This window comes from Halyomorpha halys, unplaced genomic scaffold (assembly GCF_000696795.3).
Source record: "Halyomorpha halys isolate HHAL.00 unplaced genomic scaffold, Hhal_1.1 Scaffold461.1, whole genome shotgun sequence".
In the NCBI taxonomy this organism is placed as follows: domain Eukaryota; kingdom Metazoa; phylum Arthropoda; class Insecta; order Hemiptera; family Pentatomidae; genus Halyomorpha; species Halyomorpha halys.
Genome location: NW_027105824.1, coordinates 527917 through 545427, shown reverse-complemented (window position 1 = coordinate 545427; position 17511 = coordinate 527917). Strand labels below are relative to the sequence as shown.

Sequence of the window (17511 nt, the reverse complement as noted above, 5' to 3'; positions counted from 1 at the left end):
TAATTAAGAACAAGCTTTTAGTCTTTCCATACATTCCTGGCACTTGATATCATTTCTTAAAACGCGGCATGATTTACTATTTTTTTCTCATGTTAAGTTAATTTGTGGCCCAAGTACAAGGGGAATGATTACAAAAACCGCTACAACATTGTCATAGCTTATATTTTATAACTTGGAATGGTTAAACAAAAAAATATATATACTTTTGTTTTTCTTATTGTTCTGTGTAGATAGTTCTATGTTATTGTAGATATCATAATTCCGAGAATAGCGTTTAATTCTGACTCATCATTGGTGATGATCAAGGAATGAGAAAGACTAGGGTTTTCTAATTTCTTTAGTGTAAGGGTCACCTTTAATCCTCCCAGCTACTTCTACTTGCTGGATTACCAATATTTCACCTGCACGTAAAAGATCCAAGTGGTGGAATGAAGGAATCAGTGGCAAGAAAGAAAGCAGCATGGAAGGAGTACCATAGGCACAAGACTCCATCGAATTGGGAACTGTATGTTAGAAGGAGAAATGAATCCTAGCTAGTAGTGGGGTGGCAAAAAGAAAGAGCTGGGAGGAATTTGGTCGAAATATAAAGTAATTATCATGAAAACACCAATGTTTGCTGGAAATAGAATAAAGCAATGGAAGGAAAGACAAGCAAACCAATATTAAATGTAAAGGACGAGAGAGGCAGATTACGGGGGACCAATGTATTTTAGAAAGGTGGAGACACTACCACATGGAGGTTTTTTCTGGAGATGCCAAGGAGCGAAAGATTAGAGAAAGGATACGGGGAGAATATGATGAGGTGATATAGGAGGAAGAGGTGAAAGCAGCAGTGGAGAGATTAAGACTAGGGAAAGCAGCAGGAAGAGAGGCCATCGTTCCTGAATTCATCAAATATCGTGGAACAGAATTATTGAAAGCATTGCAGTGCCCTTTTCAGAAGTTACTCACTGAAAAAGCTGTTCCTAAGGGATGGGAGTACAACATAATTGTCCTGATTCACAAAAAAGGCGATGCTAATAAATGTGAGAACTATAGACCTATCTGTCAATCCCAAGGTGTGTACAAGCTCTATACCTCAATAATAGAAAAGAAGCTGAGAGAGCTAGTGGAGAAAGACTTAGAATAGGACAGGCTGCTTTTTGGCCTCAACGCCGGACCCAGGATCATATATTTTCTCTCAGAACAATCATTGATAAGTCGTGAGAACGAGGAAAGAGTATCTTCTTGGTATTTATAGATCTAAAGGCTGCCTTTGATTCGGTCCCTAGACAAGAACTCTGAAATGCTGTTTCTAAAAAAACATCCCGCAAGGATTGATAGAAGCTATAAAGTCGACCTAACACGATTCCAAGGGAATAGTAAGGGTTAATGGAATAGAGTCCGATATCTTTGCGATTGAGAAAGGAGTAGAACAAGGAGATAGTTTGAGCCCCTTCCTCTTCATCATTTATATGAGGACAATACTGGCCCAGGTAATGGTATTTGCTGATGACATCGTCCTTATAGTAGATAGTAAAGAGAACATACAACAAACTGTAACTGAAGGGAAGCTGTGCTGGAAAGAAAAGGAATGACCACCAATGTGGGGAAAAGCAAAATAATGCATATAGGCCGGGAACAGGAATACATTGAAATACTTAACAAAGGTGAACCAATAGAAATGGTGGACGAGTACACTTACCTAGAAACAGTGATCAGTAGGAATGGAAAGGTACACCAAGAGATATCCAATAGGATAAAGAAAGCAAACAAAGCAATACAGTTATAGGAAAAAGGGAGGTGGAGAAGAATGTTAAAGTACATATCTTCAAGGCTATATACCTACCTACCCTCCTTTACGGAAGTTAAAGCTGGGTAACACTTGATAAGCACCTAAGCTGAGTCACTGCAATAGAAATGAGATACCTATGGAGAGTGGCAGGCCGAACTAGGAGGGATCGCATACGAAATGAGAGGACAAGAAAGGATGTTGGACCTGTCTCCATAAAGGAAACCATTGAAAAGAGACAACTCAGAGGGTTTGGACATCTCTGTTGGATGAGTGAAGACAGAGGTCCAAGAAAATATTTTGAGGCCAGAAAAACGCCCAAGAGGGAGACTCAGAATGTAAGAGAAGGACTACATCTCCAGAGTGGGAGAGAAAAGAGAGAAAAACTGGATGCCATGAGGGTGCTGGCTCGGGATGAGGAAGAGAAAGAAGAAGAAGAAGATATCATTTCATAAAACGCGGCATGATTTACTATTTTTTTCTCATGTTATGTTAATTTGTGGCCCAAGGAACGGAGTAATGACTACAAAAACCGCTACAACATTATCATAGCTTATATATTATAACTTGGAATGGTTAAACAAAAAATTATAGATACTTTTGTTTTTCTTATTGTTCTATGTAGATAGTTCTATGTTATTGTAGATATCATAAGTCCTGAAATAGCGTTTAATTCCGACTCATCATTGGTGATGATCAAGAAATGAGAAAGACAAGGGTTTTCCAATTTCTTTAATGTAAGGGTCATTTTAATTCCTCCCAGTCCTAAGGGCCCGATGCCTCAGCGAGATCTAATGGGTGCATCCTACCAACATGTTCATATGATAAATTACAGTTCAAACGTTCTGCTTTGTTATTTATGTCAGTTAGTGCTTTCTTTATTGGTTAATGCATGAAGTTATTTCATTCCAATGTTTTATTACTTTAATGAAAACTATATTTAGTTACTACTAACTATGATTGCCAACAATAGTTAGAGGGAATAAAAAGTGGCGGCTGTTTCAAAACGACTGAAAAAATTAATTTTTAATTTGGGGCTCCATATCTTTAAAACTGTGAACACTAAAAATCTTAACAGAAAATCATTTGATGTAGAGTAAGATTCCTAATATATGGATCCGAATAGAACTGTTTGAAGCGAGGACAGCAAGAAGGCTTTATTATGATATTAAGTTTATAGAAAGACCGAAGGCAAAATGGATGGATAAGAATATCTATCAGTTGCGCGGCCAATAGAGATGACTGGGCAAATGAAATGGACCAGGCCACTACATGGTCTTGGGCTGGTGCGCCAATAATGAATATAAACATTACAGGTAACCTTAAAATACCAAAGGTAGTAAAAGGGAATACCCAATTTGATTTATTCTTTTTTTTCACAGTAAAGTACTCACTAATTCACTGTTTCATTCTGTTTTAAGGGAATTGGAAGAACAAAAAAAAAAAAAAAAAAACAATAATGGATGAAAATGCATGTTTACTTTCAAGACAGTTTTTCAAAAAGCATCTTTTGTTTCCGAATAATGAAAAATCTATGTTTTACGTATTGGCTAGTATCATGGAAATTGCTACTTCTAAGAATGACGCCAAGATGTACATTAGCTTTCAATTGAGGAGTAGTAGTATTTTCCCTAATATTTCCTAAAACAAAGTCGCAATATGTTAATTTCTCGTCGTTCGGAAAAAAACTATATCTTATTAATTGTACAGAGGCTAATTAGCACCTTAATTAAAGCTAGCTGATGTGCTATAATGTAGTTGATAACGTTTGTCTTTCTTTGGAACAGCATTTTCCATGGTGTTAGCCAAAATTAATCCACAAAATATTAGTTTTTCGTTACTTGGAAAAAAAGTTGTTTCTTCAAAAAAAATCTCTGACTATTAAACGAAAAGAGATCAATTAGGGCTCATATTTTAGAAAATTTACTCTTCTTGAAATAATAAACCAATGACAATTTTTAGTGTAGTTCGTAGTTTTAAAGATTTGCAACTTCGAATGAAAATTTTTTTTAACGTTTTACAATAGAAGCCATTTTTTATCCCCCCTCTTTATAGTTGACTAACTCATAAATTTTGACTATTAACTGTAGATAATTTGGGGGACACTGTTTGAAACTTCAGATACTCTAGTAACAATAATCATATCTAAAGTGGTAGCTGTAGATTTTCTGAGGTGAACTGGAAAAAAGCAGGTTGTAAGTCATCAAGACAACAAGAGGAAATAAACTCTTTAAATATAGAGTGATTTTCATAATGATGTTAGAAGAAGGCGTGAGTCTTGATCTTCTCCTGGAGAAAGATATTTTGAAGTAAACAAACTAGAGAGAAGACACAGTAGATATGCTAGGATTTCTTGAGTTGAGAATTGAAGAGAACCTTAGCAAAATGGAAATACATGATTCTAGCGGATAAAGTTGCAAAGAGGGACCGGCTGTAGATGGTGAAAGGAACTACGGTCAGGACGTACTTCTCAATAGCTCGGTCATATCTAGAAGCGTAATATATCTCAATAAATGTGGCTATCGAACCAGCAATATGAACAAGGTTAATAAAAGTTGCCTAGACTATGAATAAGGATGAACTCTTAACTAATAAGATTATGAACTTCTATGACTATGACCCACGTTATTTAGTCTAGGCTAAAACATCGACTACCTCTATTCCCTAGCTGCGTCGTCCTGGGTGCTGCTGAAAACACCATCGTGGACTACATTGCCTTTGAGACACTGCTCAAAGAAATTGGATTCTATTTCCTTACAGAAGAACGATTTCTCTCAGTTACACAACAAACATATCTACCTTCACTTCAAAGATCGCATATACGGTGAAACATTAATTGGGCTCAGCCCATTCCAACCTCGAGCAAGGAAGTCCTGTTCCTGGAAGTGCGCCAGACATCGGATGTGATGAAGCAGATGAAGGAATTCTTAAAGTAACCAGCGTTAGCGGACTGGATAATGTTAGATGTAGCCCAAAATATAATAATTCATGATGTATTAAAATACAAATATGTAACTGTAGGTATTGTTAGTTAATGATTATGTGTGATTATGATACTACAACAGGCGATGGTGGCATGAAACATAAAAAAAAAGGAATTCATTTTTTTAAATTTATAATATCTAGATTTAGTTTGTTTGTTAAATAATAATTTATCCAATCAACTAGTGCCAAGTAGTGAAATATATTTTGTTTAATTTACAAATCTTTAATTAACTTTATCTTCCTATATTAATTTTAGATGGCAGTGAGGCTATTGTGAGAGAATTGATAAAATTTTCGGAGCTCCTATTTTTGCTGCTTAAGTGTTGAGATTTCCGGGTTACCAAGCTGAGTGTAAATATTCCTAATCAAAATATGTATTAAACGATTTTCGTTTATAGTGTGAATTTGGCATGAATTTGAAATTTAAAAATTATTACTTATTAGCTTTCAATGAAGCAAATTATAGTTTTTAACAAAAAGAACTCCATAACAAGCTGACATTTTATGGCCTAAAACCATGCATGTACTCACCATGCAATAGTGGGAAAATTGAACAAGAGATCTTTATAAAGTTTAAGTTCCTAAACTTGTTTTAGCTGTTATAAAACCTTACTATCACTAATATTCTCAGAATAGTGATTTGATCAAATGTAGCTTTTAAATTAAGAATGTACCTGAGGCGTAAGACCTGCTAGTGCTGCGTACGCTATGCTTTGTGGTATCATGGTGAGGCCGATGGAAATACCCGCAATGAAGTCACATATGGCATCCTCTTTCGTGTAGTTTCTCAACCATCGGACAATCGGGATGTGTTTCTGCAGGTGCTCCATCTACAAGAGTGTGAGAGACATTCAACTGTAACAAATGTTATCTTATCTGTCGAGCTTCGGAATTAGACTTTTGTGATGTTAAAAAAAAATTGATATTTGTGGTCAGTTATAAATCACCTGAAGTAGATTACGTATGCAATAAGCTTCCTAGACATTATGATAATGAAACCTATGATAATTAAAATTAGCACGACCGGGCGATAATAAACTTTTCTAGGATTTATCTAGTTTTGAGTATTATTTTACTTTCACTTATCTGTACTGGAATGTATAGGAGAAATTGCGATCCTGGACAATTTCGAATCATGACTATTTAACATGGCTAAAATTTCATTCAATTAAATGTAAAAATTGGATATAGTCAAGAGTGTAGTAATAAATTAATTCTCGCCCTCATTGGTCAGCGTAATCTCCGCAATATTGTCCATTCGGACACTGGCTTGAAACCTGCCATCAACGCGATGACACGGCAGATTGTCAGCCTCATGCGGAATTGGAAAATGTCGTTATGGCATAACCAGTTGCGAAGGACACATGACGATCGTCGCCAGTTTTGGAAACTTGTGTAAACCTTCGTCAACAGGAGGCAGAATGTGCACCTTACTTCGGGCGACAGCTGGGGAACTGGCGGAACTTCTTGCTACTAATTATACTCTAGGAATGCTGAGGGGACGAATAGTGCTCCTTCTCCACCACTAAGTTCTTCACCATATCCTAATGAGAAGACAATTTTCTCTACCTTTTAACCAGAGGACAGTATTCCTTTTATACTGCTGAGAATACTACCGAGGAAGGGTAAAGCATTTCTTCTAAATGTCTGGAAGGGAAGAGTGACTTGACTGAGCACTGTCGTCCGATCAGTCTCCTCTCGCATATGAGTAAGATATTGGAGAGGCTCATACATCACCACCCAATGAACCACTGTGGTGAAGAAGTGATAATTCCGCCTGAGCATTATTTGGCTAAACTGCAATCTCACACCTTAGGACACATGCACATGAACAGGGCAACAGCACTCATCTCGCTTGACTGTAGCCAGGCTTTTGAGTGTGTCTCCCATCCGCTTTTCATTTGCCGACTGGAGGATTTTAAATTTCCCGCCACCCAATGCCAACTGATTGGAAACTTTCTCAACGGAAGGTCGTTCGTCGCACGGGTTGGCGGGAGCTTTTCGACTCCTCAAAAGAGTACTTCGAGAGCAGAGTACCTCAGGGCTCGGTGCTGCGACCAATATTGTTCGTGCTCTTCACAGCTCCAGTGGTATCAATACAGCATCTTAAGGTGGTGGTTGCTGCATATGCAGCAAGGAGATGTTCCTCTGATGAATGTTCTCGCCTTGGAAAGAGGTTTCGGCTCTGTAAAACTTACTACAACTACCACCAGCAAAGCGGCCCCTCCCCGCTCTCTTTCCTCTTACCAACGCGTATTTGGCGCCTGCGACACATACGGTGAACATTAAATATACCCCTTACAATACCTTCAGGTAAAAGAAGGAAGTATTATAACATTCACATTTTATTGTAATTAATTAACATTTTTATTTTCACAGGAAGATACAAAAAAAAAAGCTAAGGAAAGGTTTTTTTTTTGTTAGTTTTGAGATAACCCGGAGAAGGTTCTAATGGGATGTATATGCTTTCGGAAATGAGTTTGTGTCATGGTGTGGGACTGTGGTTAGAATACATGTATTGGCAAGATCGAAAGGTAAGGATATGGAGTATTTCGAAATTTTGAAAGCGGAAAAGTTATTGGAGGAAGTATTGTGTTGCGTAATGTGGTCATTGAGAACTTTTTTGGTTTCGTCAATATAAGAGAAATTAAAGTTGGGAGTGAAACAAGGGAAAAGAGGTGTGAAGAACTAACAGAGGCGATTTTTGTAGTTATGGATCAGTTTGCTAATGATATTGGAGAGAAATTTATTGGTTATGGGGATCTTCCAACCCAATTGGTTCGCCACACCTATTAGCACACTTAACTTCGTGCTTCAAAACACTCTCCCAAGAATCAATGGTTAGACATAGCATTCTAAATTACAACAGGGCTCATGAAACGAAAACTTGAGCTAGAAACCCTCCTGGCCTCTCATAGGCCATACATGGCTGCACGGACACAAGACATACACACAGACACACTTCCGCGGGTACATTACGACGTCCCATCCAGACTCATCAACGGTTCCACACTCCACGACAGCAAACACACAGCCATTACAATACACTTACAGACAAACATCAAACCCATCATACATATCTACACTTGACCTACTCCTCACGCAACAACCACACAGATTCACTAATTGTACTACACTAGATTTGAGAGACAATCACCATTTACCTGTACTTTATCAGGTAGGCAAACACACAAGGCCAATCCCACCTACAGACTTCAAATACAACTTCAAACACGCCGACTGGAAACTTTACAAAACACATATATACGATAACATACCCCACATTACAACACTCAACTCACCACAAGACATAAGTACGGCCATTGACACCTTACAACAAATCATCCGAGACGCCGCCAACGCCTCCATACCCGCTTTCACACCCACACCAATTCACCTACGCACTCCACCCCAAGACACTCACTCTCATTAAAAACGCAACAACATCAAAAACTGCTGGTATAGGACTAAAGACCAGACTTACAGACCAATCATAAACAGCCTCACCAGACAAATAACATCCCTCATGTCGCAGTGGAAAATGTCCCTATGGCATGAACAATTACGCCGCACACAAAACGATCCCAAAAACTGGAAATTATTACGAACCGTCACAACACCAAATCGAGATCGGTGAAATTCCACCGAGGCGATGAGCTCCTCACTCTCGCAGATCAGGCAGATGTTCTATCTGACTACTACTATGGCAGTGCACGTACTGATTCTGTATACCACCACCAACCCCAGACCGAAAACATACAAAACACCATTTTCTCAACATATAAAGACCTGACTGCAACACTGAGGAGAACTAAGGGAAACAAATCTACTAGAAAGGACAAGCCCAAATATTTCTCCTCAACATATACAACTCCTGCTCTCGCCTCAGACACTTCCCAACTTGCTATCGTTGTTCCATTCTCTAAGCCCAGAAAGCGAGGAGTGGATCCGGTAGATTACCGGCCCATCAGCCTTCTCAACCACATCTCAAAAATATATGAGAACCTAGTCCTCATTCACATCCACAAACACTGTGACACACATGACGTCATCCCCCGGAACAAACCGGGTTCTCACGTGGTGTGTGTTGTTACCACAATGTAGCCAAGCTGCAAAGCGATGCAGCAAACAACCTAAACAGGAATCATGCCACAGCCAAGATTTCATTAGACTGCACACAGGCATCTGATTCTGTGTGACATTTTCTATACCCCACAGCCCTGAAATCACTACAACAATATCAGAACAGCACACTACAGGAGATATGCAAAGGAACATCTCTAAAAAGAAGTAACATGACGCACATTCATAACGAACTACAGCTAGAAACTGTACAACAACACATCACACGGAGACACATCAAATTCTTTGACAGTCTCCCTGTTTCCTTCAATCCACTTTTCTAATCCATCACCCCTTCCTGCGAGGTGGCAGGACAGAAAATGTTCCAAAAACTCTGTAAACATTACCATATAACTCCTTTCTTCTGATGCACCCTCTCCCCCTCCTCCACACTTCTTTTCGACTTCTGACTGTTTTTCTTAATATTTTTATCATTAACTTTTGTCTTTAATAATAACTGTTTTATTTTTCTCTTCTATGCGTAATCAACATGAGGAGGCCCCTCACCTCCGGACATTTTCTAGTAGAACCATATAGAATGGACAATGCACAATAACGAGATAAGTATCACAGGTAGAAAAAGGTAATACTCAACCTGATTTATGTTTTTCCATACGTAAAGCAAACACTTATCTATTGTTTTGTATTCTTTTTTACACGGATCGGGAAAAAAAAAAATCCCTAATAGGTTGAGGGAAGAACACAAATTCACAGCCTCTACTTGTGATAGTTTCGGTTTATAGCCGATTCTGATATGTAAATGGTTGTTTTGTATGTTCACCCTTAACATGATCTCTCTTCTCTACCTATTATCCCTTCGTAAGATCCGGCGGCTAGCTACCCTCCAGGCTTACGTAGCTCCTTCGCCTATGTCGGAATAGTACCCGGCTGGACGAAGGCAGGTGCCTTGCAGGAAGGTTCCTGGATGACTCTGAGATATAGTGGTTGTTATCCGATAGTCTCATCCTATCTAGTCATCTTCCTTGTCAACTATCTTACCTTTATAAACTGAACACGCATTTTCTAGGCCTTCTGGACTAGCAGAATAATCAAAATAATAGCCCACCTCAACAGTCGTTTGATTCAAGGAAGGCATGTTTCATCTGAGAACAAACACAATTCCTTCACTCAAGTGATGGCAAATTTTAATTGTTACTTTCCCTTTGAAGCCTTTGTTGTTTTCAAGTGATTCAAAGGATTCACCTTAGTGTCTTCTAGCTCAAAGACGAAGACGATTTCTTATGAGTTGTTTATAAACTATTATCCTCTTACTATGCCGCAGCTAATGATACAGGTCTTCTTTGCGATTGGTTTTTTTGTTGTCTACCATTTGGAGGTTTATCTTCAACCGAACTAGAAATCGATGGTTTATTCTAATGTTGTATAATATCCATTTGCCCAACGTTTTAGTAGTCCATGATTTGGCGTGTTAACAGCCCTTACCCTTGACAATTGAGTGGAGTTTTTCTGATGATAAAACGTTCCTACTCATCATGAACTGGCTCACAATAAGAAAGATAAACATTATGAAAACTAAATCGTAACTGAAGATAAAAAATGAATAGTCAGATTCTAACTTTTTTCAGGCTTTTGACTCCTAATCTGGTTTTAACCTAAAAGTTCTACATTTATTATTTTATGTTTGGGGTCAAGAACCGCCTTGTCCTTTACTATTGTAATACGTCTGTGTTTGGTTAAATTCTAATAAGTGATGAAAAGATCAATGGAACGTTTAGATGATCTCCCAAAAGACACTGATAACATACATGATAGATTATCTTTTAAACTTAAGCCATAAACCTTTGCTACAGACACCCAAAAGTCTTAGATCATGGTTAATAATCTGAATGAAACCACTACAATCAACTTAGCTGGTAGTGCGTCATAATACAATAATTAATTTTATTTTTAATATTTATCAGTTCGTGAATTTTCAACAATAAAATTAAATATTATCCTTAAATCTCAACGATTAATATAATAAAGGAAATTTAACAGAAAACACAAGAGCGTCTTCTTATCGGTAGTTACTTTAATCTAGGATCATATTTAGAAGAAGCTTTTTGTTCCAAATATCGTCCAAGGTCTTAAAGTAATGAGCTAAACAATACCAGGCCTTTAGCCTTGAAAATTGAATTTATCCTTTCAGACATCTCGTCAGCGAATATCAATTTTTTTTCAGTCCTTATGTATAAAATTTAAAAGATATAACAATTCTGTAAATTTGGAATGGTCATGAATATCTAAAATCATTATGAAGCGATTTAGTCAATATGTGTTCCATAAAAATTGACGATTTGAGTTAGGCAACCTTATATTCCTCCGAGGTACATGTACAATGAAACATGAATATAATTACAAGCATAAGTTGCCAAAGTTGTTTTAGCTATTCTAAAACCTCAATAATAATATTCACAGAACATAATCCAATATTCAATAAACCGAAATTTGATCAAAAATAACTGGTTAAATGCAATTAAGTCGCGTATCTTGTCCTATTCGTGTAGTTCCTCTGGCAGCGGATGATTAGGAAGTGTTTTTTGCAGTTTGATCAACGGAAAAATTGTGGAAGGCAGTTTATTACTATAAATTTTACCTTACCTGTGGCATTAGGGGAACTATATGTGTCGTAGTATACTTAACATTCATCATGTCTATATTATGAATACTAAGCATTCAAGTGCACAATTCTTGGAAACGTGAATGTCTTGATATTAGTAGTAGGACAATATTTTTGGCCAATACTTTTGGAAAACTGCTGTTAATACCGGACACCCTCAGTGTTTGGTATTACAAGAAAATTGCAAACTGTTATTTTAGAACTTAATTGAAGGTATAAGTATAAGATAATCTTTACAGCCCCATTTTAAAACTTCCTGATATATCCCAAGGTCGTTTTTTAACCCTAAGAGAAAGCTATGTAGGATAACTCATTATTTTTTTCGGATTTTCTATATTTTTTGTTTATTTTCCAGTTTCAGCTAAGTCGGCTTGAAGAGAATTGGTAAGAAGAAAAAGCCAAGTGGTAAAACGGGAAACTGTCATGGTAGACCGCTGAGGATGTACCTCCCTGTAGCATAAAGAAGGAAACATATAGCATAACCTGTAGCATATAGGTACACAATTTAAGAACATTACTGGCTGAGCCGGAGTTTAAGATAAATGGTTACAAACTTTCCACTCTTCAGCTGACACCACAAATAATTAGATTTCTAAATTATGAAAATTACAAATTTTTTTTGTCCTGTGTTTTTTTGCTACCGGAACATTGTAAATAACTAATTATTTATGTGTTTATTGAAAAATACTATTTGTTTAACCACAGCGTTATAACAACTACAATTTAAAATATTTCGATACATCTGCCTCATGGATGAGGGATGTGAATTCAAGAAGGTTACATAAGCCTTTATGGAGGGTTGCATACAGAGAATAGGAGGAAATAGAGGAAAAAACTTTAATTCAAATAAAGAGGATTTAGACGAGACTATCGCTCATCACTTCTGTGATCTAATGGAAGCGGTAATCTAAGTAGAACTTTTGAATTTCCCGCCGCTGGATCTTGTTTTGTACTTTAAAAACTAGATTAATTAGGTGTTTCATTTTTAAAATCAAAGTAGATATAATATTAGAGATTAAATAATTTAATCATTATAATGTTACCTTTAAGTTTTATAATACACAATGTTTGAAGAAATATTTTCCCGCCTTCAACAAGTGCAGTTCATAAAGATATTTTAATCTGTTGATACTTTTTCTTATGTTTGGTCCGATCAAAAGAGCGTTATTGAAAGTTAGATTTACTGTAATTAAACTTTATATTAGCGACTGTAATGATCTACCATAACATTTAGATGTAAATTTCTTTCTTTTTCATTAATTATGATTATTTTAGTAATTATTTCTTTTTTACATTCCTTCAATGATAATTTTTCACTAACTAATTTCTATAGTATCCCAATAAATAAGTATTAATGCCTTTAATAGTTTGTAACATATTTAATAATTAATTTATAATATATAGTTATTAGTAATTTGACTCAAATTTTATTTGGTTTTATTGTTGTAGGAATTAGAACCTATATGTACTTCTACAAATATAAAATGAACGTAACACTTCACAATTAAGGTATGTAGTTTTATTTCTGTATTCATTAGTTCTAAGTTATTATAATTACAATATTATTTCAAAACAGATTATAAAGGGATTATTATTAGTATCTCTAGTTAAGGACGATGCATATATACTTTACACCTTAGAAGAATCATTGATGGAAGACATAAATCATTTAGAAGATGTATTTAAAGTTCCCCAATTAATGTCTTACAAAAAACAAGAAACAAATTCTATAGTGAACTAGAATATAATTAATCATATTTGGAATAAAGATTGTATTATTGCAGGTTCTAATTCCTACAACAGCAAAACCAAATAAAAGTTGAGCCAAGTTACTAATAACTATAATATTATAAATTAATTATTAATTATGCTACAAATGACTAAAGACATTAATACTTATTTATTGGGATACAATAGAAATTAGTTAGTGAAAAATTATCCTTGAAGGAATGTAAAAAATAAATAATTACTTAAATAATTATAATAAATGAAAAAAAAGAAAAGAAGAAATTTACATCTAAATGTTAGGGTAGGTAATCACTGTTGCTAATGCAAAGTTTAGTTACAGTAAATCCAACTTTCAACGTTATAACCTTCATTCAAATATATTATTTTTAATCTAGAAAAACTGTATTTATCTTCCTAGTTCAATTAACATTTAGCTTGAGGACATTTTAAAATCTTTAATAATCTACTAATTATATTTTTACCATGTAAAATAACTAAAAGATCAGGAAGTAAAGTATGCCAATCAAAATAAATAGACACATGATTCAGAAACAGTTAGTTTCAGGAATCTGCATTTCAAAATGTTTAGACGAGATCACAGGAAATTGAAAAAACACTTATATCAAAAATGATTACAATTTATCCATTATATTGTATCCATAGATACAATGAAAATAAAATATTAATATGAAACAAACAAGACCTAAGTCATGTAAAGTTTATTTGTCCTGAATACAAAAATTAAACAGAGTATTTCATTAAAAAGAAAAACTAAATAGACCCCCTCGTTGAAAGTGAAAAAAATTATTTTCTTCATCGAATGCTCTTCTTTTTGTTAAATATAATTCTGACAAATGAAACAGGTTTCTTTATTATTATGCCTTAATTAAAAAAGTAAATTTAATTTTTAAGATTTACATTATTTTAACTATATATTTTTTGATTGAAATTTTAAATTTCGAATGGAATTGATCTGGTAAACAAGTGTGCCTCCTCTCAGAAAATTGCTGGATCCATCACTGAGAGGTATACTTCATAGTTGTTTCTAAACACACTAAACGCCATCTATTGAGCTAACTAATCAAACAGTGAGAAGAAAGCAGTGCAACCTGTGTTTATTTAAAGAACATACTTTTAATATGTCTTACTCCAAAATAAAATTTTCAATAACAGGATTGTCAAAAGAAAACAAAATAGAAAAAAAAAATAAGGATCTCTTTTTTATATACATATTTCTTAAAATCTTTTAATTAAAGATTCAAATAAGGATTAATTCAAATTCATTTTGTATATGAAGAATACATCATTATGAATCGAACTATCACTGTTTAGTTTTATTTTGAATTTGACACATTAAGCAAAGCAAAGTTTAAATAAAAAATAAATATCTTTGAAATTCATTTAAACTTTAAGTTAGATTTTTCAGTCATGTTATTATCGCTTTGGGGTGCGATATTTACCATCTAGGTCTCTTAGTTTTTAGTTTTTAGAAAGCATGAGTGTAAAATAGTGGAAAAAATTAACTGAGCTTAATATTTATTGTCACAACAAAAAGAGAAAACCAGAAAGATACTCCTCATAAGTACTAAAATAATTATGTACTAAAAGACCTGCAGTAGGAAAAAGTTAGATTATATGGAATAAAATTATTTTTAGAATAATGTTTCTAACAATAGGAAATTTTAAACAAATAACAATTACATAAATCTAAATTATCTATACTATGTATTAAAGACTGCTAGTAATAAAGGAGATAATTTAAAAAAATAATATTTAAACTTTTATAGATTAACCTTTATAAATAGGTTATTTTCTAGTCATGTGAGGAAAAGAGATCAAATAAAAAATGCTTAGATCCAGAAAGAAACAGGACTCACTGAAACACTGAATATGATAAAATTGAGCAAATGGAAATGGGCAGGGCATCTCATTCGGTGCGGAGATGACAGATGGTCAAAAATTGCCATAGAATCGGCTCCATATAATCTTTAAAGAAGAACAGGACATTAAAAAAAAATATGCAGCGAAGTGTTCAAGAGGATGGTAAGATCCCTCTGGGGGAGAGCTGCTAGGGACAGGGTTGTCCGGAAGGAGAAATGGAAAGAGCTCACCTCCCAATAGGGCTGGTCACCCCAGGAAGTACTCACTATTACTCCCAATATCGTAAGAATCAATTCCTGACAAAAAATTAATTGTTTGAATGAAATTAATTTGGAATTAATGCTAATAGAGATCAAAGGAAATGTGTCAATGTTGAAAAATAAGGTAAATTCACAGCTTTGTTTTAAAAATGGTTCATCTTATTTTTTATTTTTAAAAATATTGCTTTTGTTATTAATATTCTATTGAATCAATCTATTGTATAACGTGATCTCAAATTTCATTGGAATATAATTGAAACAAGAAATTAGTGATGATCATCTTTCTATAAAGTCTGTAGAAATGAAGCTATACCAAAATATTTTTTTTTAAATGTTATTTATTGTCTTTTTTTGTCAAGAAGAAGATTAAGTGTGTTATTTGTCTGTAATCCAAAATACATAGCCTATTTGTTGGGTTAGTATGAATCAAAGTATGTTTGATCATTTTATCCATATCAGTCTTACCTAAACATCTCATGAATGTGAATTCATTTATTTTTGCTCTCGCTATTTAACACTAGTACCTAAGTAGAGCGGGTTCCTTTGGTGATAGGGGTTCATACAAACTTCCCATAAATAATTAACTTTTGATGATGTTACTATTCCAATTAGTTCAGTGTGCAAAGCAATATTCAAATTACTAGGAGGAATTTAATACTAATAAAAATGATACTGTATAAAATAGCTAATTTTATACATCTTTATTTTAAATTATTATTTATTTTGGAAATGAAGAGCAGTATAGTTTAATTCTGGTGTGAAAATCCATACAAACTGTAATAAATGAATCCCAACTAAGGTGGTTCAGCCATCTCTGTACAATGTCAAACTATCATTTTCCTGGAGAAACTTAGGAGGTCCAGGTTGAACGGATGAGGCCTAGAAATAGGACCAGAATTACTTGGAAGTAAAGTATTAAAGAAGGCTTTTGTGAGAGAATCCTATGTTGGAAAGAGAGAAGAAGAATGGTGGAAGACAGGGATACAAGGAGGCCGTATGACCGGCTGTATAAGAATGAACCTCACCCTGCCATGCTGAGAAATGCTTCATGATAATGATAACAGAAATGAAATTAACATTTGTAGGCTAAATTAGCTATTGTGAAACATTCTATGGACATTAAAGGCAATCCGAAATATGACTGAAGTGTGCACACAGGGCAATTATAGTAGTCACTACTCTACCCAACATTCAAGATGGGCTCAGTTCCAAGGTTTGCTGCTAAAGCAAGATGGGTTGCATCTAACATATTGGACAGGTCCATCATTAACTAAATGGAAGCTGCATTCACTTTTAGATAAGGAGGCCTTATGGATTATGGATGTGGCCCTGCAAATTATTATTTATAATAAAGAAAAACTTGAAACATTTTCTTGGAATACTTTTCATGATTTCTTATAGGAAAAACCATGAACTAATTCCCTAAAGTCCATCTTTTTTTAGTTTCATTAGTTCCTGTCGATGTTAATGATAAACTGCTCAATCTTTCTTGATATTATTATACTTCTGAGTTCATTTTTTATCAGATTTAATTGATCCATCACAGGAGATAGGAGGCAGAAATGGATTAAAGAGCCCAGGATCCAAGCTTAGTGAACCTTGTTTTCCAGGGTTCATACTGGTTTTAGTTTTTCACTACTCTAGATTAACTCTACAAACCCTCTATTCCTGCTTATTGTACTCTACCCACTCCAGAACTTTACCTCGATAATAGCAACATCAAAGATTTAGTTTGGAAATTTCTGAAAGCTTCATTTTTGCTTCTTATTAGTAGGAAAAAAAAAACAAACAGATATTTTGTGTATTGTGCTTGTTTATTTAATTTATCCTCTTGAGGTTACAGTATTTTTTGTATTTTGGTTCAGTTTCACAATTACATATTTATATATATCATTCATATATATATCATTCTCCTTTACTTTCTATGATTTTATTTGTGGTTAAATATTATTTTATCTAAAATCTTTCTAACAATATACAATATATTTATATTATCACTTTTACTTCTGGAAATGTTTTCAACCCGGAAGAAATATTTATCCTCTTACCTCCCTATGTTAATAATCAGATCTTATCATAGTTTATATTTATCTACTTTTAAGTACTAATAAAATGTTTAAAAACTAATGAAATCAAAGGTATAT

General features: G+C 34.5%; 1 protein-coding gene across 1 annotated transcript in view; it reads right to left on the bottom strand.

The window, feature by feature from the left end:
* LOC106683062 (sodium-independent sulfate anion transporter) overlaps positions 1 to 5602 on the bottom strand; it is a 39532-nt gene extending 33930 nt beyond the window's left edge. The window contains exon 1 of the mRNA XM_014424276.2: positions 5431 to 5602. Coding sequence (XP_014279762.1) covers positions 5431 to 5586 — 156 coding nt within the window. The 5' untranslated portion in view covers positions 5587 to 5602. The remainder of the gene's footprint in view (positions 1 to 5430) is intronic.
* Between the last annotated feature and the right edge of the window lie 11909 nt (positions 5603 to 17511).